The sequence below is a fragment of the Chiloscyllium plagiosum genome, chromosome 11 (genome assembly GCF_004010195.1).
Source record: "Chiloscyllium plagiosum isolate BGI_BamShark_2017 chromosome 11, ASM401019v2, whole genome shotgun sequence".
NCBI classification, from domain to species: Eukaryota; Metazoa; Chordata; class Chondrichthyes; order Orectolobiformes; family Hemiscylliidae; genus Chiloscyllium; species Chiloscyllium plagiosum.
In genome coordinates, this window is record NC_057720.1 from 57522314 (window position 1) to 57549777 (window position 27464).

At 40.5% G+C, this 27464-nt stretch overlaps 1 protein-coding gene across 6 annotated transcripts in view; it reads right to left on the minus strand.

Moving 5' to 3' along the window:
* dnajc6 (DnaJ (Hsp40) homolog, subfamily C, member 6) overlaps positions 1–27464 on the minus strand; it is a 140367-nt gene that overhangs the window by 11357 nt on the left and 101546 nt on the right. For all 6 annotated transcript variants that reach the window (XM_043699437.1, XM_043699441.1, XM_043699439.1 and 3 more), the window contains 3 exons: positions 13685–13990; positions 10830–10978; positions 2215–2391 (listed from right to left, as the gene is read on the minus strand). In XM_043699437.1, the coding sequence (XP_043555372.1) occupies positions 2215–2391; positions 10830–10978; positions 13685–13990 (632 nt within the window). The remainder of the gene's footprint in view (positions 1–2214; positions 2392–10829; positions 10979–13684; positions 13991–27464) is intronic.

A 27464-nucleotide genomic window follows, 5' to 3' on the forward strand; every position in this document is an offset into this window, starting at 1 on the left:
CTGGAGTTGGGTGCACTTCCCATAGATGTAGTCAGCAGGGACACTAGTGGTGACCCTTACCTCCCACATTCTGCAGGAGGAACATTCAACTGCCCTAACCTCCATTCCCACTATTCTAAATTCCCAAAACAAAACTTGTTACCTTACCAATCTGGCGCACAGGTCCTTTATTTTTGGTTAGAGGAGGATGGGTGGGAGACACTACCTGAGTAGTGTTTCGGATAACGCAACCACACAAATATATGTCTTCCCAGAAGTCCTTCGCTCTTCCCTTGCACCTCTTGGCAAATGGTGGCCCGAATCCCAAAATAAGTCCTTTTAATGTGGGAAAACTCACCCTTCCCGGCAGCCCTTGCTTCACCTCTCCTTCTTACCTCGCCCCTCTTGCAAAATCATGGTAGACCTTTCCCCTTTAGTGCAGGACATTGACAATGTCATCATTTTAAATCGCTCCCGGCTAACTTATAGTGACATCTTAGCATTCAATATTTAACATGTCAGATCCCCTGCTGACATCTCCAGATGATATCAGAATTACAAATCATTTCTTTCAGTTCTCCAAATAATATAGTTATGTATCTCTGTTCAGGCCAATACTTAGTGTGCCAAACCTAATTTATACTTACACACTCACATGATGGGTGTAAGTTTATGGAATTTACTGTTCACTCTGTAGAATAAGTTTGACAGAAAAATAACTATAGATTTCAGTTTATAACCAGTGGGAATTAAGGCAATTCATGCAATCAAGTCCTTCATTTGTTCCTAATGATCAATCTGTTCAGCTGCTTCAAATTATCAATTGAATTTATTTTGTAAAAAAAGTAGAAAAACTATTAATTTCCATTGCCATTCTTTCAATTTTCTTCATACAGACATTGATGAGGTCAAATGCATGAGGTAATGCCTTATTACTGTGATTTTTGATCAGAAAATCAACAGATTTATACAAATCACTGACCAGTCACCCTTGAAACTTCCTAGGCCCAAGTTAGTAGACCACAGCTCCAACAGAACAGTGTTTGAAATCTCCAAATTAGTGCACCAAATATTCATTAGCCTCATTCCACTCCATGGTAGCAACTTTTAGTGCTTCACAAATGATCAATTTTTTTGTCAACTTTTTCTTTAGGACAAGGCAAACCTAAAACTTTACCATTTAGGCATTCAGCATTAGTTCTCATGGATAAGTACATATGCACACACACTGTTGCTTGTAGTGTCCCTCAAACCTTTAGTGACACCCTCATCTGAAAAAACTACATTGTATAACACTGGGACGACATAAGGCCAACAAATCGTGACAAGTTATAAATCTCATATTTATGAAAATACTTTATGTTGTTGGGGGAAGTTCATAGAAGGCTCACTAGGATGATCCCCAGTATAGATGGATTGTCTTATGAGCAAAGGCTAAAGTAGTTAGGACTTTACTCGCTAGTGTTTAGAAGAATTAGGTTATTTCCTTGAAACATGTAGGATCCTTTCAGGAGTAAATGATGAGATGATATTTCCTCTCAATTGCAAGAGAGCAGCCACAACACACAACAGGCTCAACACTCTAGAATAGAACAGTTCATTTGGCTAATTATTAGACAACTGGAATGAAGAACCATCATCAGGTTACACCTTTGCTTCAGTGTGCTCTCTGCTTGAGGTGCAAAGCTGTGGAACCACTTTTACTTATAAATACACCTCAAACTTGTTCTCCTGACCTTGAAATATCTGCCTTCCTTCAAAGCCACTTTATCATCATCATCATGGAATTTGTTACTTATCACAACATGAGCTTGGATAATAGTGATTCAATAAGGCAGCCCTCCCATCCCCACACATACTCAGGGTAACTAAGAATGGCAAATAAATGTGCTGTTGCCACCATTGTCTTTCAAACATGAAATAAAACCTCTGCTTATTTACATCACAGTCGATAATCAATTTCTTGCACCAGTTGATTTATGACTATCAATTTAGTTTGGAAGAATTATATATGTATCTCTATGAAATAGGCCACAACATTTCAGATGAGGCAATAATTGGATGGGGACAAATTGTCCAACGCAGGATACTGCATTTCAACATTCATGATCCATCCACGTTTGGATGAAAAATAAATATCAAATCCAGTCAACTCAATTCCTAAATGATAATGTTTCAAATACACTAGGGAGTGATCACAAGTACAAGCACACTTAAATTAAAAAAAACACTTACTTTATCAGGATGAACAACAAGTACTGCTTTCCGATAGACTTTTTTCACCTGCTCAGGAGTTACGAGATCTGCCATGCCAACAGGCTTCCATTTGGTCTCCCCTTCCCACAAAACAGTATGCATTGTTGACAGTAACGCCCGTATATTTCTTTCTTTCCCTTCAATCCAATCCAATAACTGAAATGATCAAAATACTTAGTATTAGCTTAACCAATACAGAGAAAAAAAGTCAATAATGAAAGCTAAATTTAGATACTGGAGGTTTGAAATCAAGAAAATGTTGGAAATATTCAGGTCAGAAGGCTTATAAAAAGAGAGAAGCTGAGTTCATCTTCCATATTGATAAACTTTAAATGCTATCTTTGTTTTCTTTTCCCCTCACAACCATTACCTGATCTATTAGAATATGATTTTTAATTTTGAGCATAAGATATTGCATGAAATTCAGTTATGAATTATTCACCGGTTTCAAATACATTTGAAATTTGACCCACAATCAAGTCACAAAAATAAACCAATTGTGAATTTTTAGACATAAGGGCACGCATATTTATATTGGGGATGAGAATAATTATCTTTCTTATTGCAGAGTATTAATATCTCATATGCCTTGTTTAGAGGTTACATAAGTCAGAAGAATAAAGTGACTTATATTTTCATCCAATAGCGTCCATTTTAGATATGTATTAAATTATGTTTTCCACTTAACAAATCAGACATCTTTCCAATTTTTCTTTAAGTGAAGTGTCAGTTAATAAGCAGTTTTCAGCACTGGCCATGCTAGGAAATGTCTGAGATTCCATAACCATGTTTTACTAGAGCACCAACTGTGAACCCAGATGTGGGACTGCAACAAAAATTTCTAATTTCTTTCAAGAACAATTGAAATTCCAGACTTTTCACAACGTGTGCAAAGGACTTCTAGGAGTTTGCATCAAATCTTAAAAGTGATCAACTGTACTTGTTTTGGACAATAGAAATTACTAATCCATATGGCCTGACAAACTTTGACTTGGTAGCATCAAGAAGGAAGTGAAGAAAACATTGAAGCAGTGTGCCAAACACAAAAAGGAGTTGAAGAAGGAAGGTGATCAGAATTCAGTTCTAGACAAACAACAAGATGATAGAAACAGACGAACGCAGAATTCCTCTAAGCAGCAGCAAATCTCTGAGGAAGAAGTCAATTTTTGTGTGTTCGGCAGAAAAGGGAACAAGAACATAGAAATAATGCACCATCTAGGTAAAAAGCTGTAAAACACGGAAAGCTGTGGCAATAGCTCAGATGTTTTACAAGAAGGGACAAACCATCAACAGCGGTGTTATTGGTTGGTCAGTTGGGGTAGGAACACTGGAAAGATATGCCATCAGAACTGTTGTTATGAAGGGAGAGGAAAAAGTTAGAAAAACTTTATAAAATAATGAGGAGCATAGATTTGGTAAATAGACAGGGGTGGGGGAAGTCCAGAACTAGAGGGTGAGGAGGGGGGGGGAGATTTAAGAAGGGATTTATGGGGCAACTTTTTAAAAAAACGCAGAGCGTGGTGCATATTTGGGATAAACTGCCAGATGAAGTGGTGAAGGTTGGTACAATTAGAGCATTTAAAAAGGCATCTGAATGTGTGCATGAATAGGAAGGTGCTGGCAAATGGGACTAGATTAGGTTAGGATATCTAGTCGGCATGGACAAGTTGGACCGAAGGGTTTGTTTCTGTGTATGACTATGACTCTAACTCTGCCTGCAGATGATAATCATGCCCATGAAACCAGGGAGAAAACTGGTGTTGGATAGGATTTCTGACTCATAATGCCTGAATAAAGAACAGTAGCATATTGTAGAACTGACTGCATAATAGCATGCATGCTAAAGGGAACTGCTGGTGTTTTTTCTAAGATGCATTTTATTACATTCGTTACTTAGTGGGAAATTTATCTTTTCATTTGAAGCGTTGTTCACCTACTATTTTTCATCTAAAAGTGCACTAGTCTGAATTGGCATTAAAGTAAAAGAAACACCATATTTTTTCATAAATCCTGAAAAAAGTAAAACTATTTTCCTGTTTCTGTGAAATATTTCAGAAGATTTTCAGAAAAGTGCTATACATCAGCTGACCTTTTTACTGAATCTTAATACATTTCCTTGACAAGATATTTCTTTGTTTAGTCTTGGCTCGAAATCAAAAATTATTAAAGTTTGCTAGATTTGTCCTCAACAGCTGAGATTCAGTCGCTTTATTTTGTGCTGCTCATTCCTTAACATTCTTCCCATCATAATGGAGCCAAATGCAGGGCTCAAATTAAAAATACTGAATAATTAGTGTTCTAGAAGATGCTATTTAGTTAAGCAATAAGGATAAGGAAATCAAGTTTGCTTTAAAAAAAAAACATAAGACTCAAGTCAAATCACAAACTTGCTCATCTGGCCATCGGCAAAGTTAATTGCTCAAAATGCCTTTTGACTATTTTACTTTTTGGCTAGTTTTTGCATTCTAATACAGACATGTCAGTCTTTTCAGCTTTGTAATTGTTTTTATTTAAGCTGAAAAGTAAATTCAGACCCTACCATCTCACTTCAAGCTGAATGTGGAATTCTATTATATTATGATCATTCTCACCCAGATAATCTTTCCTACAAAATCATTAATTAATCCTATCATATTACACATTACCACTTCTAAAATACCTGTTGGTGATTTGGTTCCAGAGCATATCGATGTGAAAAACTGTCCAACTACATTCCACAAATTTATCCTCAAGGCTCCTTTTGCCAATTTAACTTGCCCAATTCTAAGATGATCAAAATTGCCCACAATTACAGCAGTTTCTCTCAACAAGCCCCAATTATGTTTGGATATCTACTCAATCCTACAATGCAGGATTGCTAGGAAGTCTGCAAACCACTCCCATCAGTGACGTATTTCCTTTCCTATTTCTTATCTTCACACAAATTGATTCTACATCTTGATCTTCCAGGCCAAGATAATTTCTTAAGAACTGATCTAATCTTTTGTTGTCAGCACAATCCAAGTTCCTTTTCCATACACCCAGAAGGTTAAGTAACACTGAATATTCAATTACCAGCCTTGATCATTTTACAACCATGTCTCTCCAATGGTCATCATAGCAGTTATTTATTTCCATTTATGCTATCAAACCATTATAGATGCTGCATGTGCTCCGATAACTAAATGGTCTTATCATTTTTCACTATGATCCTAATTGTTGGTGCAATCTTATATTTGTATACTCTGCCTTCCTGTCACACTAGTTAATAACGACATTGCTATTATTCACTATTACAAATTATTCACATTGCCTCGTCCTAGTATTTTTCTAAAACATCCCTCACCCCCAATAATTTAAAGCCCTCACTGAATAGATAGTTATTCAATTCACAAAGACACCAGTCCCAGTCTCAAATAAATCAATCTTAGATCTATGACAATGCACAATTCTAGGTTTGGCAGAGTAAGTTTTTCTTGCTCGGCATCCCATCATACAATGCCATTAACTCACATAATGGTGATTTAGCTGTTAGAGCCCAATTTCTGCATTTATTGTCTGAAGCTTGGCAACAGTGTGGTTAGACCAGAAAAGACAGGGTTATGCTCTTAATAAGATAAGAGACCAATATCTTTGTGGAGACTATCTTGAATCACAGGATTAAGATGCAGAATCAGTTTGGGTTGTGTTAAGAAACAGCATGGTACAACAAACCTTGTTACTAACCAATAATGGTAATGTTGGCATAAATCTGGAAATTGAAGTAAATAACATGGGCAATAAAGTAAAGATGAAGAATTTCAACTTACATATAAACCAAGTGAAACAAATTAGCACCAAAATCAACAGCGAAATGAATTCCTGGAGTGCGTATCAGATACGTTTCTAAAGTAGTGTGTTGAAGAGCCAAATAGAGAATGGTTGATTTTAAATATCTTTCTACGTAATGAGAAACAGCTAACTAATAACATTGTAAAGAATCTTCTGGTAAATAGTGACTATTACAATTCCAAATCAAGTTTGATTGTGAATACAATATGTGCTGAAACTGCTGTTTTAAATCTGAACAAGGAAGACAAAGGTATCAGAGCAAGTCGGCTGTGGTGGATTGGGAAGATGTATCAGAATTTAGAGAAGGACCTCATGGCCTACAACAGATATAGGTTTCTCTCAGGCACAAACACCCAAAGGTAAATTAAAAGAAGCTAACAAAGGAAGTTCAAGGTTAGGTCCAAGAAAATTCTAAGGCCTATACAGAGGTCAAAAAAGTTGTAAACTAAAAATTAGGAGTGATTTAGAATCCAAAGGATGATCAAGAAACTAAAAGAAAGTTAAAAAGAATCTTGCAAAGTTATATTAAAAGGGCACACAGTTGTGAGCTGCAAGTTGCTCACAATGAATAAATAGACAAGGACACTAAATTGAAACTTTAATAATTTTTGATTTCAGGCCAGCTCCCAAGAAGGGAGAATTTAGTCCTCAGAGACTATAAACAACATGGGATTCATGATAAACCATAGGAAGACATGTTGGACTGCCCTGCCATTGTTTCTGTATGATACGAATTAAAAATAATATCCACAGCTCCATAAAAGTGTTTTTTTCCCTCATTTGTCATCATTGAAAGAACTCATTAAATTACCAGGATAATCAGGACCACATGCCAGTCATAAATTGACATGTTATGTACAAATTGTAGCCAGTTGTAAAATTAAATTTGGTAGTATCCCAATAGTTAATACCAATTGCATATTACAATTAGGTAGGCATACTCATTTTATGATTGGTTATTTGTTTGCATGTTGTAACCCTAAATGATAGTATTAGTTGGATTTAGATAATTGTACACCTTTAAATTGGCATATGCAAATTTCTTATAACTGAATTCGAAAGTATAACTGACTGTAATCTTTTGATCTGGGTCTCTGTGTCATAGTTCGAATCCTGGGGCTCTTGCCACAGCACGTAAGAAAGACTGAAGACCTCCATCTGGTCACTGGATAAGATTCAGAGGATAGCTGCGCAGCTATCAGAAAATCCAGCAACAGGAAGGAAAATGGAAATATAAATTCAAACTATTGCAAAACATAAAGGCAAACTGTAAAAGTTTATTTTGGTATTATAAAGGAAATGATAAGCTCAGATAAACAGAGGCTGATTACAAATGGAGGCTAGAGAAAATATAATGAAGAACAGGGAAATAGCAGAGAAATGAAATAATTACTTTGTGTCACTCTTCAAGTAACATGATACAAAAAGATCTCCCAGAAATACTAGGCAACCAAGGGACTAGTGAAACTAAGGGACTGAAAGAAATTTATGTTACTAAAGAGGTAGTTCTTGAAATGGTAAATGGATTGAAGGGTGATGAATCCACATAAACAAGAGGAGCTGCACCCTACAGTGTTGATGGAGTTGCCTATAGACGTAATGGATACATTGATGGCCATCTTTCCGGAAAGGTTCCTGCAGGTTACAAAGTAACAAATATAACACTAAAACAAAAGGGAGAACTACACTATTTAGAAAATAAGTGGAGAATGGAGAACCGCAAACCAGTTAGTTTGATGTCAGTAGTTTGTTATATGAAGGCAGAAGCTGAATTAGGCCTTTCCCCCTACCAAGTCTACACCAATCAATTGCAGCTAAAATGTTTCCAAATCCTATTCTCCTATTTTCTCCTCTTAACCTTTGATCCCATTTTCAAGAACCAATCTCTGTTTTAAATACACTCAAATGACTTGGCCTCCACAGCCCTCTGCAGCAATGAGTTCCACAGGACAACTAAACTTTGGCTGAAGAAATTCCCCCTCATCTCAATTCTGAAGTGTTGTCCCTTCACTGAGGCTGTACCTTTGGGTGCCAGTCTCTCCTACAAGTAGAAATATCTTTTCCACATCCACTCTACCCAGGCCTCTCAGTATTTTGTAAGTTTCAATCACATTCCCCCCTCATCCTTCTAAACTCCATTGAGTACAGATCCAGACTCCTCAAACACTCCACGTATAACAAGTCCTTCATTCCCTGGATGATTCTTGCTAACTTCATCTGAATCCTCTTCGATGCAAACACATTGCTCCTTAGATACAGAGCCTAAAACTGTTCATAACTTTCCAAATGTGATCTGACCAGATCCTTAAGCAGCCTGAGCAGGATATTTTGCTCTTGCATTCTAGCCTTCTTGAAATGAATGCTAACATTGCATTTGCTTTGCTAACTTCCAAGTGAATCTGCATGTTAACCTGGAGAAAAACTGGACTCCTAAATCCCTTTGTGCTTCAAGTTTCCAAAGCTTTCCCCATTTATAAAGTGCTACATGCCTCCATTCTTCCTACCAAAGTGCATAATCTCACAATTATCCACATTGTATTCTATCTGCCACTTCATTGCCCACTCTGAGCCTATCCAACTGCTTCTGCAGCCTTCCCGCTTCCTCAACACGACTTGCGTCTTCACCTATCTTTGCGTCATCCACAAACTTGGCAACAATGTCCTCAGTTCCTTTGTCCAGGTTGTTAGTTTATAATGCAAATAGTTGTGGTCCCAACATTGACCCCTGCGAAAGCAAGGACTGCAAATACTGGAGATCAGAGTCAAGATTAGAGTGGTGCTGGAAAATCACAACAGATCAGCAGCATTTGAAGAGCAGGAAAAATCAACAGTTTGGGCACAAGCACTTCATCAAGAATGAGCCTGATGAAGGGCTTTTGTCCGGAACGTCAATTTTCCTGGTCCTTGGATGTTGCCTGACCTGCTGTACTTTTCCAGTATCACCCTGTGAAAGTCTACTTGTTACCAGCTGAAAGGCCACTTTATCTCCACTCTGTGCCATCTCCAGTCAGTCAATTCACTATCCAGGAGGAGAAAGTGAGGACTGCAGATGCTGGAGATCAGAGCTGAAAATGTGTTGCTGGAAAAGCGCAGGTCAGGCAGCATCCAAGGAACAGGAGAATCGACGTTTCGGGCATAAGCCCGAAGAAGTGCTTATGCCCAAAACGTTGATTCTCCTGTTCCTTGGATGCTGCCTGACCTGCTGCGCCTTTCCAGCAACACATTTTCAGCAATTCACTATCCATGCCACTACCTTACTCCTAAAACCATGGGCTCTTACCTTATTCAGCAACTTGTGCAGCACCTTCTCAAAAAGTCTTCTGGAAATTCAAATAAGTCACGTCCACTGGCTCTCCTTTGCCTAACGGGCTCATTACCTCCTCAAAAGAATTCTAACCGATTTGTCAAGCATTACCTTCCTTTCACGAAGCTGTGCTGACCCAGCCCAATTTCACTATGCACTTTCAAATATTCCCCAATCTCATCCATAATAATATACTCTTAAATCTTCTTAAATGACCAAGGTGCGGCTAACAGCCTATTGTTTCCTGTCTTCTGCCTCCCTCCCTTTTAAACAGAGATGTTACATTAGCCATTTTTCAGACCACTGGGACCCTTCCTGACTCCAGTGAATTCCTGAAAGATCACCACCAATGCCTCTATAATCTCCTCAGCTGTCTCCTTCAGAATCCTGCAGTGTAGTCCATCTGCTCTGGGTGATTTATCCACATTTAGAGCTTTCAGCTTCCCGAGCACCTTCTCTTTTGTGACAGTCTCTACACTCACCTCTGACCCACGACGCAAACACATACAAAGTACCTATTCACTTCCTCCGCCATTTCTTTGTTGCCCATTACTACTTCTCCAGCCTCATTTTCCAACAGTCCAATGTCCACTTTTGCCTTTCTTATCTTGTAGATATTTAAAAACTTTTGCAATCTTCTTTTATATAACGAACAAACTTAGTCTCATATTTCTTATTGCTTTTTAACTTTTTCCATGAAAGTGCTGTGTTGGCTTCATTGCAAGATGGTTTGAGTACAGGACTAAAGACATCTTGCTGCAATTGCATAGAGCTTTGGTGAGACCACACCTGCAGTATTATATGCAATTTTGGTCTCCTTACTGAAGGAAGTATATAGGCCACAGAAGGAGTGCAATGCAATTTCACCTGACTAATCACTGCATTTCTAGAATTGTTTTAAGAGAAGAGATTAAGGAATCTCTTCTCATAAAAGAAATTGGGTCTGCATTCTCTAGAGTTTTGAAGAACATATGATGATTTCATTGGAACATACAAAATTCTCACCAGGGATGATAGGGTGGATATAGATACAATGTTTCCTCTGGTTGATGAACTTCAGATTAATCTCAGATTAACTGGAGGCTATTTATTACTGAGATAAGAAATTTATCAGAGGTTGGTCAATCTTTCGAATTCTCTCCTCCAGAGGGCAATGGGAGCTCAATCATCAAGCATGTTTAAGACAAATATTATTAGACCTATGGAGGCTAATGACATTAAGGGATAAGGAGATGGTGTAACAAAGTGGCATTGAAATGAATGATCAGCCTTGATTTTAATTAAGTGGCTGAGCAGGCTTGATAGGCTGAATGGCCTATTCCTGTTCCCATGTTTGTTTATCTGCCCAAGAAAGCCACAGAACTTGAAGGGTTGCAAACATGACAACATAAAAGATCTCTTTGTTAAACGGTTATAGCCATGAGGAAAAAGACTTGAAAACAGTTACATGGAATATTATATTTTCCCCACTTCTATTCACCTTTAATTTCTCTGGATCCATTTCTTTGGACATCTCCTCCTTTCTCATTTCAGAAATTGTCTTAGGACCCTTCTTATCCTTCTGAGAAGCAAACCCTTGACTTGACAGCAAGTCCTCAAAGTTACTATCTGCAACTTTTGGTCGAGTTCCTGAAGTAAATGCAGAATCAACACTATAAATTACAAAAGTACTGCATGAGCTGATGGAAAACAAGGTAAATCAGTCATTTGATACAAAGCATTTGGATGGAAGGTTTTTCTGCAAATTCTTGATTAACTCAATAAACAAGAGCTTTAAATTCAATTTTAATTAGTTAATTTCTCGAGGACAATCATCTGAACAAACATCTTCCTTCAGGTGGACTCTTCTGATTAAGGCAACATGCTGGTGGGCTATTGAACACAACATCAACCATGCCACTGTGGACATAGAAAGTGAAGTCAGAAGTCACACAATACCAGGTTATGGTCTAAGAGGTTTATTTAAAATCCAGCTGTCGGAGCACTGCTTAGTCAGTTGAAGGAAGGAAGGAAGGAAGGGAGGTGCACAGGCACAGAATATATGGGCGGAGAAATAATGGCAAGATAATTCCAGGTAATTAAGAGTGTCAACAGATAAGTACAAATCGTGTGAGTGGAGTGTCTGAATAACAAGTTTTTGCAGGTGATCAAGTGTGTTAGCAGATTAGTACAAACGGTGAGTAAAGTATTAACACTGAATAACAAGTCACAAACCAAATAGCTTGTCTGTAGCGCCATCTTAATTTTGATTATTTGTAATGATCTCTGCCTTAATTAAATTAGTTCATAGGTCATAGGTCATCCCTTCACTTGCTATTCAGTTTTGACACTTTACTCACACCATTTGTATTCATCTGCTGACACTCTTGATCACTTGCAAAGAGTAGTTATCCAGCCTGTTGACACTCTACACACACTATTTGTGTTTATCTGTTGACATTCTTACTTGCCTGGAATTATCTTGCCATCATCGCTCAGTCTAGTATTCTGTGCCTATGCACCTCTCTTCACTTCACCTGATGAAGCAGCAGTGCTCCAAAAATGATTTGGAGATGCCAGTGTTGGACTGGGGTGTACAAAGTTAAAAATCACCAGGTTATAGTCCAACAGGTTTAATTGGAAGCAAACTCCGAAAGCACTCTGAAAGCTAGCGTGCTTCCAATTAAACCTGTTGGACTATAACCTGGTGTTGCGCGATTTTTAAACTTTGTGCTCCAAAACGCTTGCAATTTTAAATAAACACAATTGAACATAGAATCCATACCATGTGGTAACAGGTCATTTGGCCCAATGGGTCCACACTGACCCTCTGAAGAGCATCTCACCCAAGACCCATTCCCCATATCCTATTCCTGTAACCCTACAATCCCATGACTAATGCACATAATCTACATACCCCTGAACACGGAGTAGTTTAACATGGCCAATCCACCTAACCTGCGCATCTTTGGACTGTGGGAGGAATCCCAAGCATCTGGCAGAAACCTACGCAGACATAGGATGAACATGCAAACTCTACACAGACAGTCACCCAAGGCTGGAATCAAACCCAGGTCCCTGGCACAGAGAGGCACAGGTGCTAACCACTGAGCCACTATCCTGCCCAAAATATAGGCTGGTGCCATATAACTTCAGATTTTTTTTTCTATCCCAGTCCACCATGAACATTTCCAGATCATGGTTAACATAAAAAAGCAAAAATAGGTATTTTCTCCAATCAACCTGCTGAATTTTTCTGCTTCACTAGGCAATTGAAAGCAGGAATAAATGTTCCAGCTAAATGCATTCCTTTGCATTACTTTCCTGATGAAGAAACATGAACTCAACTATCTTAACCTCTCGTTGCCAAAATAGGCTTAAATAAGAAGCAAATTGGACAGCAAATCTTACTGCAGTGTAAAGAATCGAGATGCAGCAGTTTATTTGTTCTGCAACACAGGCTGCATTTAATGAATTCAGTTATTCAATGGATTCACGTGCAATAAATCTTTCAAATTTAGTGCCTTTGTTTCCTTCTCGTACATTAGCAGCCCACCATTTCAGCAAACTCATCCCATCCACCTAACACATTCATCATTTGTAAGTCTAGACAGCTAAAACTCCAAGCTAGGAAACCGTGGGATATCATAGCTGATTCCAAGTTCAAGCTACATGTGCACTTTCCAGGAAGAGACCACGAGACAGCAGCCAGAAATAGAAATAATGGTTGTTGATTGATTCTTTCAACTTAAGGGCATCAATTCCAATTGCCATGGGCATCCCATCACCCCCACTGAAATGAGATGACCTACTATTTTGTTCTAAATTTCTTGCAAAAAAAATGTTCACCCCTTTCGGTCTTTCTAGGTCATACTTCTTGGGTTAAAGACAAGTGTCCTGTTATTCTCTGCAAACATTTCTCAAAACATGCACAGGAAATTGCAGAAAGGCAATCCAAAATAGCTCTTAGTCGCCATCTTTTTCCCTCAAGGTGTCTTCTATCAAGAGAGCAGATTATCCTTCAAAACTAATGGAATTCAGATTGGTAACTTGATGGAAGGAGGAAAGGAAAAAAAAAAGAGAAAAAAAAGTGACAGTCGACATGGGAACACACTTTAATCCATGAAACTCAGTAAATGAAATCATAAAGGCAACCAAAATAGTGCAACATATCACTAATAACAAATTGAACAATTTCAACACAAATTTATGATTCTGTTCTCCAGAAAGCTTTCAGCCAGACATAATAGACAAGCTATTTTTGAAGGGTGGAGGAAAAATGTCATTAAGGTACAACTGGAGTCACCTCCTGTTTAAGCTTTTGACTCGACAAACATTAAAAAAGTTCATACTTACCATATGTAGGTCCACGTGACCCACGCTCATCTCGATTACCAATCACACCAGTAAAGCTGACATTATAGTTTGGTCTATTCTGTGGAGATGACTGCGGTATTGGTTGCTGGGGCTTTGTCGGTTGTGGTTTTGTTTGCGGTTGTTGCCAGGTAGATGAACCTTGTTGCCAAGCAAATCCTGTATTCTGCTGCCATGAACTTCCTCCCATTGGTTGAGGGGATTGTTTCTGCGGAGAGCCCATTGGTTGAAAAGATCCTCCTGCTGTTCCAGTGGGTGTGGTGGGTTTACTTGAAAATGCTGAACCACCTATTTATAGAACACACATAAAACTTCTAAACTTTTCAAATGAGCTTCTAAGACAAATTATCCCTCTTTTACCACTCACCACAAAATCACATGTGCTTATTGTGTCTTAGAAGTTATACAAGTGACTAGCTAACCCAAAATGCTACTGCATTCTAAGTATCCCAATGTCTGCACATTACGCTTTAGAAAGGAAAGAGCTTCACCTGAAAATGCACTAGTTCACATGCTTAGATTGAAGAATGGACATCCTAATGCCCGGTAACTGGGAAATTGCATGCAGAACACCCACTACAAAATGAGTATTTAAACAACCTCTCACAATCTGGCAAATCACCCCAAAACTAGATATAGTTCAGCTCATCAAGAGAAAACAGTTGTAGAGCCATACCAGCTACTGCAAGATACTTGGATCTTTCCTGCAGCATTGGATAACAGCCAAATGACAGAAAATCAACTATTGCCTGAAATGTGACTTCGCTGCCTTACAGGAAGATGTTGCATTGCTGAACCAGAGGAATTGTATTGTGAAATAGTACAGTGGCTCCACTCTCCTCACAACCAGCTTACCCATCATTAAGAAACCATAAAATAAGCAGTTATATACGGAATCAATTTTTCATCTATATATATGCTTTCACTTTAAGTTCGCTTAATTTTACATTTTGCTCTTCACTACTTAATCACAATAATCTTTTGATCCTGCTAGTCTAGATTTAGGGCAACACGATGGCTCAGTGGTTAGCACTGCTGCCTCACAGCACTAGGGACCTGGGTTCCATTCCAGCCTCAGACGACCGTCTGCGTGGAGTTTGCACATTTTCCCCATGTCTGCATGGGTTTCCTTCCATAATCCAAATATGTGCAGGTTAGGTTGATTGGCCATACTAACTTACCCATGGTGTTCAGGGATGTATAGGTTAGGTGGATTAGTCAGGGTAAAAGTAGAGTAATAGTGTAGGGAAGGGTTTGGGTGAGATACTCTTAAGAGGGTCAGTGTGGATGTGCTGTGACAAATGTCCATTGGTGTGACATGTCTTAATTCAGTCTTAATGGTGACCACAATTTCTACATTTTCCTCAAATATCTTTGAAAAATAAAGCAAGATTTAAGCAAGAACGACAAGCACAACCAGTGAGAAATTTTAACCTTCATGGTCCCCCTGCTCTGTCTGTCCCCTTCCCCAAAAACACAGCCTGTTATTTATCCATCCATCCTGCAGCAACCAGGATCACAGCAACTTTTCTTGAACTACTCTAAGCAGATAGCGGAGCTCACCTGTTTAACAAAATGGAGATTTTCACTGTTTACACTTTAGAATGCAATGACACCATTGCATACTGACTGTAATTTTAACAGGCTTGAACAGGAAGCTGCTTGACCAGCTCCTCACATTGGTTTTCAATTCTGGCATAATCAAGGTCCCATTGTTTGCTTCAGTTGTTACTGTGGAAATTGAAATTTGTCACAATGGAACACTAGAACCACGAGAGTGCTGACCAGAGGTGGCTGCCCTTCGTGATGGCCATGATGACGTGAGAGTTTACATTGAGGGAAAAGGTTGGAGGAGATTATATTGCTGTAATTAAGTAGAAGGCTCAAGAAGAGATTCTGAAGGGAGATTACAGAGTGTTAGGCAGAAACTTAGAAAGGAGTTCCTCAAGAGCAATAATATCTGGATTACTCCCGGTGCTACGAGCTAGAGAGGGCAGGAATAGGAGGATAGAGCAGGTGAATGCATGGCTGAGGAGTGGTGTATGGGAGAAGGATTCACATTTTTGGATCATTGGAATCTCTGAGCGTAGAACTGACCTGTACAAGAAGGATGGATTGCACCTATCAATGCAAGGAGCCTAACAGGGAAGGCAGATGAACTCAGGGTATGGTTAGGAATATGGGACTGGGATATCATAGCAATTACAGAAACATGGCTCAAGGTTGGGCAGGACTGGCAGCTTAATGTTCCAGGATACAAATGCTACAGGAAGGATAGAAAGGGAGGCGAGAGAGGAGGGGGAGTGGCATTTTTGATAAGGGATAGCATTACAGCTGTGCTGAGGGAGGATATTCCCAGAAATACATCCAGGGAAGTTATTTGGGTGGAACGGAGAAATAAGAAAGGGATGATCACCTTATTGGGATTGTATTATAGACCCCCTAATAGTCAGAGGGAAATTGAGAAACAAACTTGTAAGGAGATCTCAGCTATCTGTGAGAATAATAAAGTGGTTATGGTGGGGGATTTTAACTTTCCAAACATCGACTGGGACTGCCATAGTGTGAACGGGTTTAGATGGAGAGGAATTCCTTAAGTGTGTACAAGACAATTTTCTGATTCAGTATTTGGATGTACCTACGAGGACAACGTGCAAAACTTGACCTACTCTTGGGAAATAAGGCAGGGCAAGTGACTAAGGTTTTAGTGGGGGAGCACAGATAGCGACCTTAATTCTATTAGATTTAAAATGTTGATAGAAAAGGATAGACCAGATCTAAAAGTTGAAGTTCTAAATTGGAGAAAGGCCAACTTTGACAGTATTAGGTAAGAACTTGCAAAAGCTGTTTGGGGCAGATGTTCGCAGGCCAAGGGACAGCTGGAAAATGGGAAGCCTTCAGAAATGAGAAAACAAGAATCCAGATAAAGTATTTTCCTGTTAGGGTGAAAGGGAAGGCTGGTAGGTATAGGGAATGCTGGATGACTAAAGAAATTGAGGGTTTAGTTAAGAAAAAGAAGGAAGCATAAATAAGGTATAGATAGGATAAATTGAGTGAATCCTTAGAATATAAAGGCAGTAGGAGTATACTTAAGAAGGAAATCAGGAGGGCAAAAAAGGGACATGAGATAGCTTTGGCAAATAGAATGAAGGAGAATCCAAAGGGTTTTTACAAATACATTAAGGACAAAAAAGGGCGACTGGGGAGAGAATAGGGCCCTCAAAGATCAGCAAGGCGGCTTTTGTGTGGAGCCACTGAAAATGGCAGAGATATTAAATGAGTATTTTGCAACAGTATTTACTGTGGAAAAGGACTTGAAAGATATCGACTGTAGGAAAATAGATGGTGACATCTTGCAAAATGTCCATATTATAGAGGAGGATGTGCTGGATGTCTTGAAACAGGTAAAGGCGGATAAATCCCCAGGACCTTATCAGGCGTACCCTAGAACTCTGTGGGAAGCTAGAGAAGTGTTTGCTGGGCCTCGTCAAGATATTTGTATCATCGATAGTCACAGGTGAGGTGCCGGAAGACTGGAGGTTCGCTAATGTGGTGCCACTCTTTCAGAAGGTTGTCAAGGACAAGCCAGGAACTATAGACCAGTGAGTTTGACATCAATGGTGGACAAGTTGTTGGAGGGAATCCTGAGGAACAGGATGTAATTTGGAAAGCCAAGGACTGATTACAGATAGTCAACATGGCTTTGTGTGTGAGAAATTATGTCTCACAAACTTGATTGAGTTTTTTGAGGAAGTAACAAAGAGGATTGATGAGGGCAGAGCAGTAGATGTGATCTATATGGACTTCAGTAAGGCGTTTGACAAGGTTCCCCATGGGAGTCGGATTAACAAGGTTATATCTCAAGGAATACAGGGAGAACTAGTCATTTGGATACAGAACTGGCTCAAAGGTAGAAGACAGAGGGTGGTGGTGGAGGGTTGTTTTTCAGACTGGAGGCCTGTGACCAGTGGAGTGCCACAAGGATCGGTGCTGGGTCCTCTACTTTTCGTCATTTACATAAATGATTTTGATGTGAGCATAAGAGGTACAGTTAGTAAGTTTGCAGATGACACCAAAATTGGAGGTGTAGTGGACAGCAAAGTGAGTTACCTCAGATTCCAACAGGATCTGGACCAGATGGGCCAATGGGCTGAGAAGTGGCAGGTGGAGTTTCATTCAGATAAATGTGAGGTGCTGCATTTTGGGAAAGCAAATCTTAGCTAGACTTATAGATTTAATAGTAAGCTCCTAGGGAGTGTTGCTGAACGAGACCTTGGAGTGCAGGTTTATAGCACCTTGAAAGTGGAGTCACAGGTAGATGGGATAGTGAAGGTGGCGTTTGGTATGCTTTCCTTTATTGGTCAGACTACTGAGTACAGGAGTTGGGAGGTCATGTTGCGGCTGTACAGGAGTTGGGAGGTCATGTTGCGGCTGTACAGGACATTGGTTAGGCCACTGTTGGAATATTGCGTGCAATTCTGGTCTCCTTCCTATCAGAAAGATGTTGTGAAACTTGAAAGGGTTCAAAAAAGATTTACAAGGATGTTGCCAGGGTTGGAGGATTTGAGCTATAGGGAGAGGCTGAACAAGCTGAGGCTGTTTTCCCTGGAGCGTCAGAGGCTGATGGGTGACCTTATAGCGGTTTACAAAATGATGAGGGGCATAGATAGGGTAAATAGGCAAAGTCTTTTCCCTGGGGTCAGGGAGCATAGGTTTAGGGTGAGAGGGGGAAGATATAAAAGAGACCCAAGGGGCAACTTTTTCACAGAGCGGTAAGTGTATGAATGAGCTGCCAGAGGATGTGGAGGAGGCTGGTACAATTGCAACATTTAAGAGGCATTTGGGTGGGTATATGAATAGGAAGGGTTTGGAGGAATATGGGCCGGGTGCTGGCAGGTGGGACTAGATTGGGTTGGGATATCTGGTCGGCATGGACTGGTTGAACCGAAGGGTCTGTTTCCATGCTGTACATCTCTAGGATTCTAAATCATAACTCGTATAGAAGTCTTTAAAAAAGCACTCAGACAAGCGGCTTATTGTCCAAGTGTTGCTAAGTACCTGACTGAATACATGGCAGCATAGGTCAAATAGATGTGGAATGAAATTAAGTTCAGTTTAGCACAATTAACTGAATTCTTTCTATTGTTAAACCTGAAATATAACTGACTACTAAAAACAGTGTACAGTTATTAGTATTCACATTGTTTGACTCTTGTGCAGTAAAAAATGTTTTTGACCCAACTGGAGCCCCTTTTCCACATTGGGTGCCTTCTCAAAGTGTACCACAATTGGGGTTGCTTCCTGCTAAACTAGTCACTCTAATCAAGAACTACAGCATCTTCTCCCGTTACCCTCTGCTGACACTCCCCTCTCCTCCGAAACCCTCTGAACCTACAAGGTACGAGACTCCATGATTCAGAGTTGGAGGATTGATTGCAGTCCCAATCCTGGCCATTACAGCCACTGACACTGGTGGAACCAAAGAACTTCCCATGAATCAGAGACATTCCATCCAACTAAGGAGCAGAAACACCCATTTCAGCCAATTAATGGCCTGTGAGAATGAAATACATATGGAGTTTTTGTGATCAGCATCCTGCTCCATAATGGTTATGAAAGGGAAATCATTTTGACATTTTATTAGCGGGGTGGATAAAGCAAAATAAAGAAAATATCATACTTTATTATATGCCTTTTGAAATGCAGCGTATCAGAATATGACTGAACAACATAAAAGCTGAATATTGGGTGTGGCATGTTAATTAAACTTTTTTTAATCCATGCAAGCAGGAAACAGGCCGCAGTGTTCTGGTTTCCTCCTATAGTCCAACGATGTGCAGGTTAGGTGAATTGGTTGTGCTAAATTGCCCGTCGTGTTCAGGGACGTGCAGGTGAAGTGCAATAGTCATGCGAAATGTAGGATAATAGGGTAGGGGAAAGAGTCTGGGTGGGATACTCTTCATAGAGGGTCAGTGTGGACTTGTCAGGCCAAATGGCCTATTTCCACACTGTAGGGATTCTATTCTATGCTATACTAAAGGGCTCATTTCCAGTTAAGAAAGCTGTAATCTATTGTGCAATCTATATCACTGACTTAAAATTAAAAACAGAATATTGTTAGGGACTAAGCCAGACCACTGAAAACATTCTGAAGCAGGCAGCTCAGACCATAAAACTTCACAATTTGTTTTGGTAAGCATATAGTGAAAGATTACCCAGATTAAAAGTTAGCTAGGTTGACTGCTAGATTTTAAAACAGAAAAATGCATTCACAAAATTACATAATGAAACACAAAGAACAGAATAAAGAACCCCTACAGATCTCAACATTTCCAACTAGACTTAATTATTCTAGACTTAAATATACACAACAGTCCCAATAAGCAAATTCCCTTTAAAACCCAGTTTAAATGAAATACATGCTTACAGGTTGAAGTTGAAGGGCAGAAAAAGAGAGAGAGAGGGAGAGAGAGGGAGAGAGAAAGAGAGAGAGAGAGACAGAGAGAGAGAGAGAAGGTGCAGCATGCGGCAGTGAGAGTGGTGGACCTTGTTTGGGGGGTCGGTGCTATAACAGATATACAGTGACTGTGAGGGAGCAGAGAGAATATGGTGACCCTTACCCTGACAGAGCGGGGAAGGTTATTGATGCTTGTCCTGTATTGCGGGACATTTCTTCAGACCACAGATACTGCACTAATCTGGCTTGTGAGCTCAGACCAAGCTCAGGGGACTGGTGGTGTGGTCCCTTCTCGAAAGAGAATGAAAAAAAAGGGAGTGAAAAAAAGGGAGTGAAAGAGGGGGAAGAGGGAGGGAGAGAGATTCCACACAGCTCCCTGTTGAACTCATCAGTTCAAGACTGAACTAAAAACTGCTCAGCTCAACTAGAGAGCTGACCACTCCCCTTTCATTATACAGGTCATTACTAAAGCATGACCACTTTGGCCTGAAGTCTCATCTGTTTACATATAAACAAAAGGCCTCAAAATCATTTTCATCTCTCCAACAAGCCAGACTGATCAGAGCCCGGCCCGGTTTATTACCTTCTGAAAAAAAAAATCAAGGACAAATATCCTTGAGCCAAGGAACAGCTTTTAGAAAAGAAGGGATGAGCTTTGTGACAGTATCATAGCCCATTTGACAAATGGGTTAGCTAAGCAGAAAAGCACGTGGTGAGCAGGATACAACAGATTCAGAGGTAGATAGGTTAGGCAAGTGTGCAACAAGGTGGGCAATGGAGTATTATGTGACAAAATGTGAGGTGATCCACTTTGGTAGGAAGAATAGAAAAACAAAATATTATTTAAATGGATATGAATTATATTCATTACAGTACATAGGGACCCTGAATCACAAAATATAAGTAAAAAGTAGGCAACTGCAATTTGGGGACTTAGACTGGAATTTTGTTTTCCTAAAAGGAACCAAAGTATGAAGGAAAAAAAAGGCCTAATAAAAACCATATGAATTATCTGACTCATCCAGGTTGACCAATCTTCACATTTACAAATGGAGAACAAATGAAAGCTTTTCAGCATTTAGTGTGACTTTCACTAAACAACATCAACATGTATCGAAAGCAACAGAAAATATAATGCATGTCTCAGTAAGGGCAAATAAAAAGTCGTTAAAAATTGCAATAAAACCACACTGATGCACTTCAAGACTTATTCAAGACACACATTTGCACATTGTGAATCAGGATTTTATTTTTATTCACTCAGAATAATGAAGGAGCGAGTGGGATATAGCGACCTCTGGCTGAGCCAGCATTTATTGCTCAGAGGGCAATGAAGAGTCAACCACATTTCTGTGGTCTGGAGTCACCTTCGGTCAGAAGAGATAAGGATGGAAGTTTCCTTCCCTAACGGACATTACTGAACCAGATAGAGTTTTCCAACAATCAACAACGGTTTCATAATTATCATGAGACCCTCATTCCAGATTGTCAATGAATTCAAGTTCCACCATCTGCCATGGTGGGATTTGAACCCAAGTCCCAGCACATTAACTGGGTCTCTGGATTAACAGTCGAGTCATAATACCACCAGACCATTACCTCCCCACTGCAGGACATTCAGACATGCTACTCTTTAGACTGGGACTGAATCAACTTAATGATGCAAGATGCATCTGAGCACATGGAGAGTGTAAAAAAAGAGTATGGAACAAGCACAAGTGTAAGGGGAGAAGTTCCTACCAAAGCATTTGCAGAGGGAGTTGACATCAATGAGTGTCCAGAGCCAGAAGCTTCTGTGACTCCACCCATATGCATGCACACACTGCTACTTCCTCCTCTGATCATTTTCCCCCTCCCCCATTCACTTGGCCCTCCCTACCCAGATTTAACACTTGGTCACCAATCAGCTTGCTAACTGCCTGGTTGTTCCAATCCAAACTCATTACCTCGGACACAACCTTCCTGCCAAACTTCCAGAGAATGTAAAGAGTGAGGCAGCAGGATGGGAGGTGTACAAGGGACAGTATGCACAATGTGATTCCAGAATTTAGATGCATGTAAATCATTGAAAAAAATACTAAATTTTATTGTTTGTATTCTTTGATGTGGATTCCTCATTACCATATCACTGGTAGTGATGTCACAGGCGCTGCAACTGCTTGGGCAGTGAGAGCATCCCTGCAGTTGTGGTTCAATAAAGGCAGCTGTGTGTCAAATATTTGCTCCCGAGGTTCCTCTATCTAATTGCACTGTTTCATGCCATAATTACATACATCTGAATACAAATACATGGAAGTTCCAGCAGATATTCTGCAAGTGAGACAGACAGTTAAAAAATGGCTTTTCCATTCTCCATACAAATTTATTAACATCAATTCAATAAGTGAGGGAAACAAACTTGATCATCATCCACTTGCAGTGAGCAAGGACAGCATTAAGGATCATTCCCAAGAAATCCAAAAGAAAAGTCCCATTTACTGGTGTAAACCCTGGGCAAAAATAAATAACAAGGGTAACTATCCTTTGTGCAAATATGCTTTTAGTCTCTTCAATCTTTATATAAAAGGCATCATACCTTATTAGAGCTATGACTCATCAGACTTCACTCAATACATAAGTTACACAAAGCTGATTTTTTTTTAAATGTAGATGACAGATCTCTGTAGCGACTGTAACAAAGTCAGTCAGGTGGACCTCAGAATATGTTCCTTGGTTGAACCATGTTAACAGTCCAATCAAGGAGACCTGGCTGACAGATAAATACAGGAGTGTCAGAGGTTCTGTTCACACAGAGATGGCTCTGAGAGCGCTGGATCAGTGTCAAGGACTTTCCACATGTAAATAAGGGTGACTTGGTGATGGGATACTGGCCTGTGAAGTTATTTCACTCCCCATTCCTCTCCTAAAGACCCTCCTCACCTCACAGGTTAAATTAAAAAGTACTTCTCTCCAGGAACTGTCTTCAGTGGACGAATAAATACAACTTTACATCTTCAGTTCAATTGAGTTGCAGCAACTCAACCATTTTGTATAGATTATATCTGCTGTTGAGACCATTCTATCAGCAATCATTCACTCAGGTTTCAGAAGAGCAATAATATTCTGATGAATGGTTCCCTTAGCACAATTAATCATAATAGAGTGCATCCAGTACAGGTAATCCTCCTATAACACCGTAGTGGCAATCCAGCGAAACCTCGCTTAATGGAAAGTCGCTTAATAGAAATAATGGGGTTTATGGGGAAAGTGGGATTAGGGGCAGATCAGCAAAAAAAATCATTCATGACGACTAAAAAAAAACCCAAAGGTCTAACATTATGTATAGCACAGCCTGAATGAAGGTTGAAATCATATTTATTAACCCAAAAGTAAAAATTTTTTACATGTCATGTGTGAAATAAGAAAAGTACTCTCTGTACAGTACCTCTCACAGAAAACTAATCTGACAGCAGCTGACACTGGCGCACACACACAACACCAGGAAGATCGGCGCCAACATCGCACATGAATGGCATAGCATGGACACAGGTACATGCACAGAACGGTAAGAACATTGGCGCATGCACAGAGTGGCACGGAGATTTCAGCACGGTCATCAGAGCGTGCACAAAACAGTGTGCAAACTGATCCCCGCTGGGATCGTGTTATTGTCAAATGAGATAAGCGCTCTCCAAAATACCATTCCCCAATTCTTCAGTGACAATATAGGCATGTCGTGCTGCTGAAATATGCGATATCCCAGAACTACTTGTACTCTAATTTGACAGTTGCTAATCTAAGTAGCTAAGGATTGACCTGAAGGGACAGAAAGATTAACAGACAGCGATTTCAAGCTCCCCATCAGCATTACCCATTATTGGGAAGCAAAGCGCGTATTTCTTCACTCCGACATGCTAATTGTCCTCGCCTGTGCAGCGAGGCCAATTGAACCTTGTGACAGTTCCTGGGGGGAAAAAAAACTACATTGCCTCTAAAGCTTCAGACGAGACACATCTGTCCTCGATGAAAAGTCAGGAAATAATTTTACGGTGGCATGCAATGATGTAGCTCCCATCTGATGGTCCTTCAGTGTTCAGCTTTATGCTGCAAAAGATTTATCTATCCTTGGCTAGACAGTGAACTGAACATGCTCCAGTGTCTATCATAAAATTATTCTCATCAATAATCAACGTCATGTATTCCATTTGTACACGATCTACCATCCCTTCAACATCTTGGAATATTTGAAACCTTCAACCAGAACCATCTGAGTTTCTAAAATTCATTAACCTCTTATTTGCAAAGATAACAGTTATGGACCATACTAAAAGGTGTATAATACTGCCCTTTGCCTCTCTATTGTGGCTGTCACTTCAGCCATTAGACTTCACAAGAAGAAATCCTCCCCTCCCCTACTCTGCATCTTTCTGATCATCCTGAAAGTTCTCTTTCATTCAGGAGGTTTTTTTAAAAAAATTGTAAACAGCCTTAGAACAATGTTCCACTCCATTTGACCAGAGCGGCGAGGAGAGTAGGAGAGGTGAAGCGAGGGCTGCCGGGAAGGGTGAGTTTTCCCACATTAAAAGGGACTTACCTCGGGTATTAGGCCTCCATTTGCCAAGAGGTGCGAGGGAGGAGAGAAGGACTTCTGGGAAGTCAAATTTGTGTGGTTGCGTTACCCAAAACATTACTCGGGTAGTGTCCCCCACCCATCCTCCTCCTCTAACCAAAAAAAAAAGGACCTGTGCGCCAGATTGGTAAGGTAACGAGTTTTTTTTAATTCCTTATTTTTTCCAACAGTCTCTTTGGGAATTTAGAATAGTGAGAATGGAGATTAGGGCAGTTTAATGTGCCTCCTGCAGAATGTGGGAGGTAAAGGTCACCACTAGTGTCCCTGCTGACTACATCTGTGGGAAGTGCATCCGACTCCAGCTCCTCGAAAACCGCATTAGGGAACCGGAGCTGGAGCTGGATGAACTTTGGATCATTCGGGAGGCAGAGGGAGTTATTGAGAGGAGTTACAGGGAGGTAGTCACTCCTCAGGTACAAGAAAAAGGGAAATGGGTTACAGTCAGTGAGTGGACGGAAAGGGAACTGGCAGCAGTGCAGGGATCCCCTGTGGCCATTCCCCTCAACAGTAAGTATACCGCTTTGGATACTGAGGGGGGGGGGGGGGGGGAAAGAGAGAAACTTAGAAGGGGAAAGCATTGGGGTACAGAGCTCTGGCACAGGGTCTGTCCCTGCTGCTCAGAAGGGAAGGAAGGGGGAAAGAGGAGCAGAGCAGTAGTCATTAGGGACTCCATAGTTAAGGGGACATAGAAGGTCCTGTGGTGACAAGAGACTCACAGTTGGTGTGTTGCCTCCCAGGTGCCAGGGTTCATGATGTCTCTGACTATGTTTTTGGGATCTTTAAAGGGGAGGAGGCACCAACAACATAGGTAGGAAAAGAGATGGGGATTTAAGGCAGAAATTCAGGGAGCTAGGACGGAAGCTTAGAGCTAGTACGAACAGAGTTGTTGTCTCTGGTTTGTTGCCTGTGCCACGTGTTAGTGAGGCAAGGAATAGGGAGAGAGAGGAGTTGAACACATGGCTACAGGGATGGTGCAGGAGGGAGGGTTTGGGATTCTTGGATAATTGGGGCTCTTTCTGGGGGCATGTGGCATTGTTGGTCAAGGACAGTATTACAGTTGCAGAAAGGATGTTTGGGGACTCGTCAGTTGAGGTAGTATGGGCTGTGGTTAGAAACAGGAAAGGAGAGGTCACCCTGTTGGGAGTTTTCTATAGGCCTCTGAATAGTTCCAGAGATGTAGAGGAAAGGATAGCAAAGATGATTCTCGATAGGAGTGAGAGAGGCCGGTAGTTGTCATGGGGGACTTCAACTTTCCAAATATTGACTGGGGACACTATAGTACGAGTACTATAGATGGGTCAGTTTTTGTCCAGTGTGTGCAGGAGGGCTTCCTGACAGTATGTATACAGGCCAACAAGGGGCGAAGCCACATTAGATTTGGTAATGGGTAATGAGCCTGGCCAGGTGCTAGACTTGGAAGTAGGTAAGCACTTTGGTGATAGCAATCACAATTCTGTTATGTTTACTTTAGTGATAGAAAGGGATAGGTGTAAACCACTGGGCAAGAGTTACAGCTGGGGGAAAGGCAATTACGATGTGATTAGGCAAGATTTAGGAAGCAATAGGATGGGGAAGGAAACTGCAGGGGATGGGCACATTAGAAATGAGGAGCTTTTCCTTGAATAAGCTCCAGAGTGTCCTAGATAAGTATGTACCTGTCAGGCAGGGAGGAAGCTGTAAAGTGCGGGAGCCGTGGCTTACGAAGGAAGTGGAATCTCTGGTCAAGAAAAAGAAGGTGGCTTATGTTAAGATGAGATGTGAAGGCTCAGTTAGTGCGCTTGAGGGTTACAAGGTAGCCAAGAAAGACCTAAAGAGAGCTCAGAAGAGCCAGGAGGTGACATGAGAAGTTGTTGGAGGATAAGATCAGATAAAACCTTAAGGCTTTCTATAGGTATTTAAGGAATAAAAGAATGACGAGAGTAAGATTAGGCCAATCAAGGATAGTAGTGGGATATTGTGTGGAGTCAGAGGAGATAGGGGAAGCACTAAGTGAATATTTTTCGACAGCATTCACTCTAGAAAACGACAATGTTGTTGAGGAGAATACTGAGATACAGTCTACTAGACTAGGTGGGACTGAGGTTCACAAGGAAGACGTATTAGAAATCCTGCAGTGTGTGAAAATAGATAAGTCCCCTGGGCCGGTTGGAATTTATCCTAGGATCCTCTGGGAAGCCAGAGAGGAGATTGCCGAGCCTTTGGCATTGACCTTTAAATCATCATTGTCTACAGGAATAGTGCCAGAAGACTGGAGGTTAGCAAATGTGGTTCCCCTGTTCAAGAAGGGGAGTAGAGACACCCCAGGTAATTATAGACCAGTGAGCCTTACTTCAGTTGTTGGTAAAGTGTTGGAAAAGGTTATAAGAGAGAGGATTTATAATCATCTCGATAATAATAATTTGATTAGGGATAGTCAGCATGGTTTTGTGAAGGGTAGGTCGTGTCTCACAAACCTTATTGAGTTCTTTGAGAAGGTGACCAAACAGGTAGATGAGAGTAAACCGGTTGATGTGGTTTTATGGATTTCAGCAAGGCATTTGATAAGGTTCCCCACAGTAGGCTATTGTACAAAATGCGGAGGAATGGGATTGTGGGAGATAGAGCAGTTTGGATCAGTAATTGGCTTGCTGAAAGAAGACAGAGGGTGGTGGTTGATGGGAAATGTTTATCCTGGAGTCCAGTTACCAGTGGTGTAC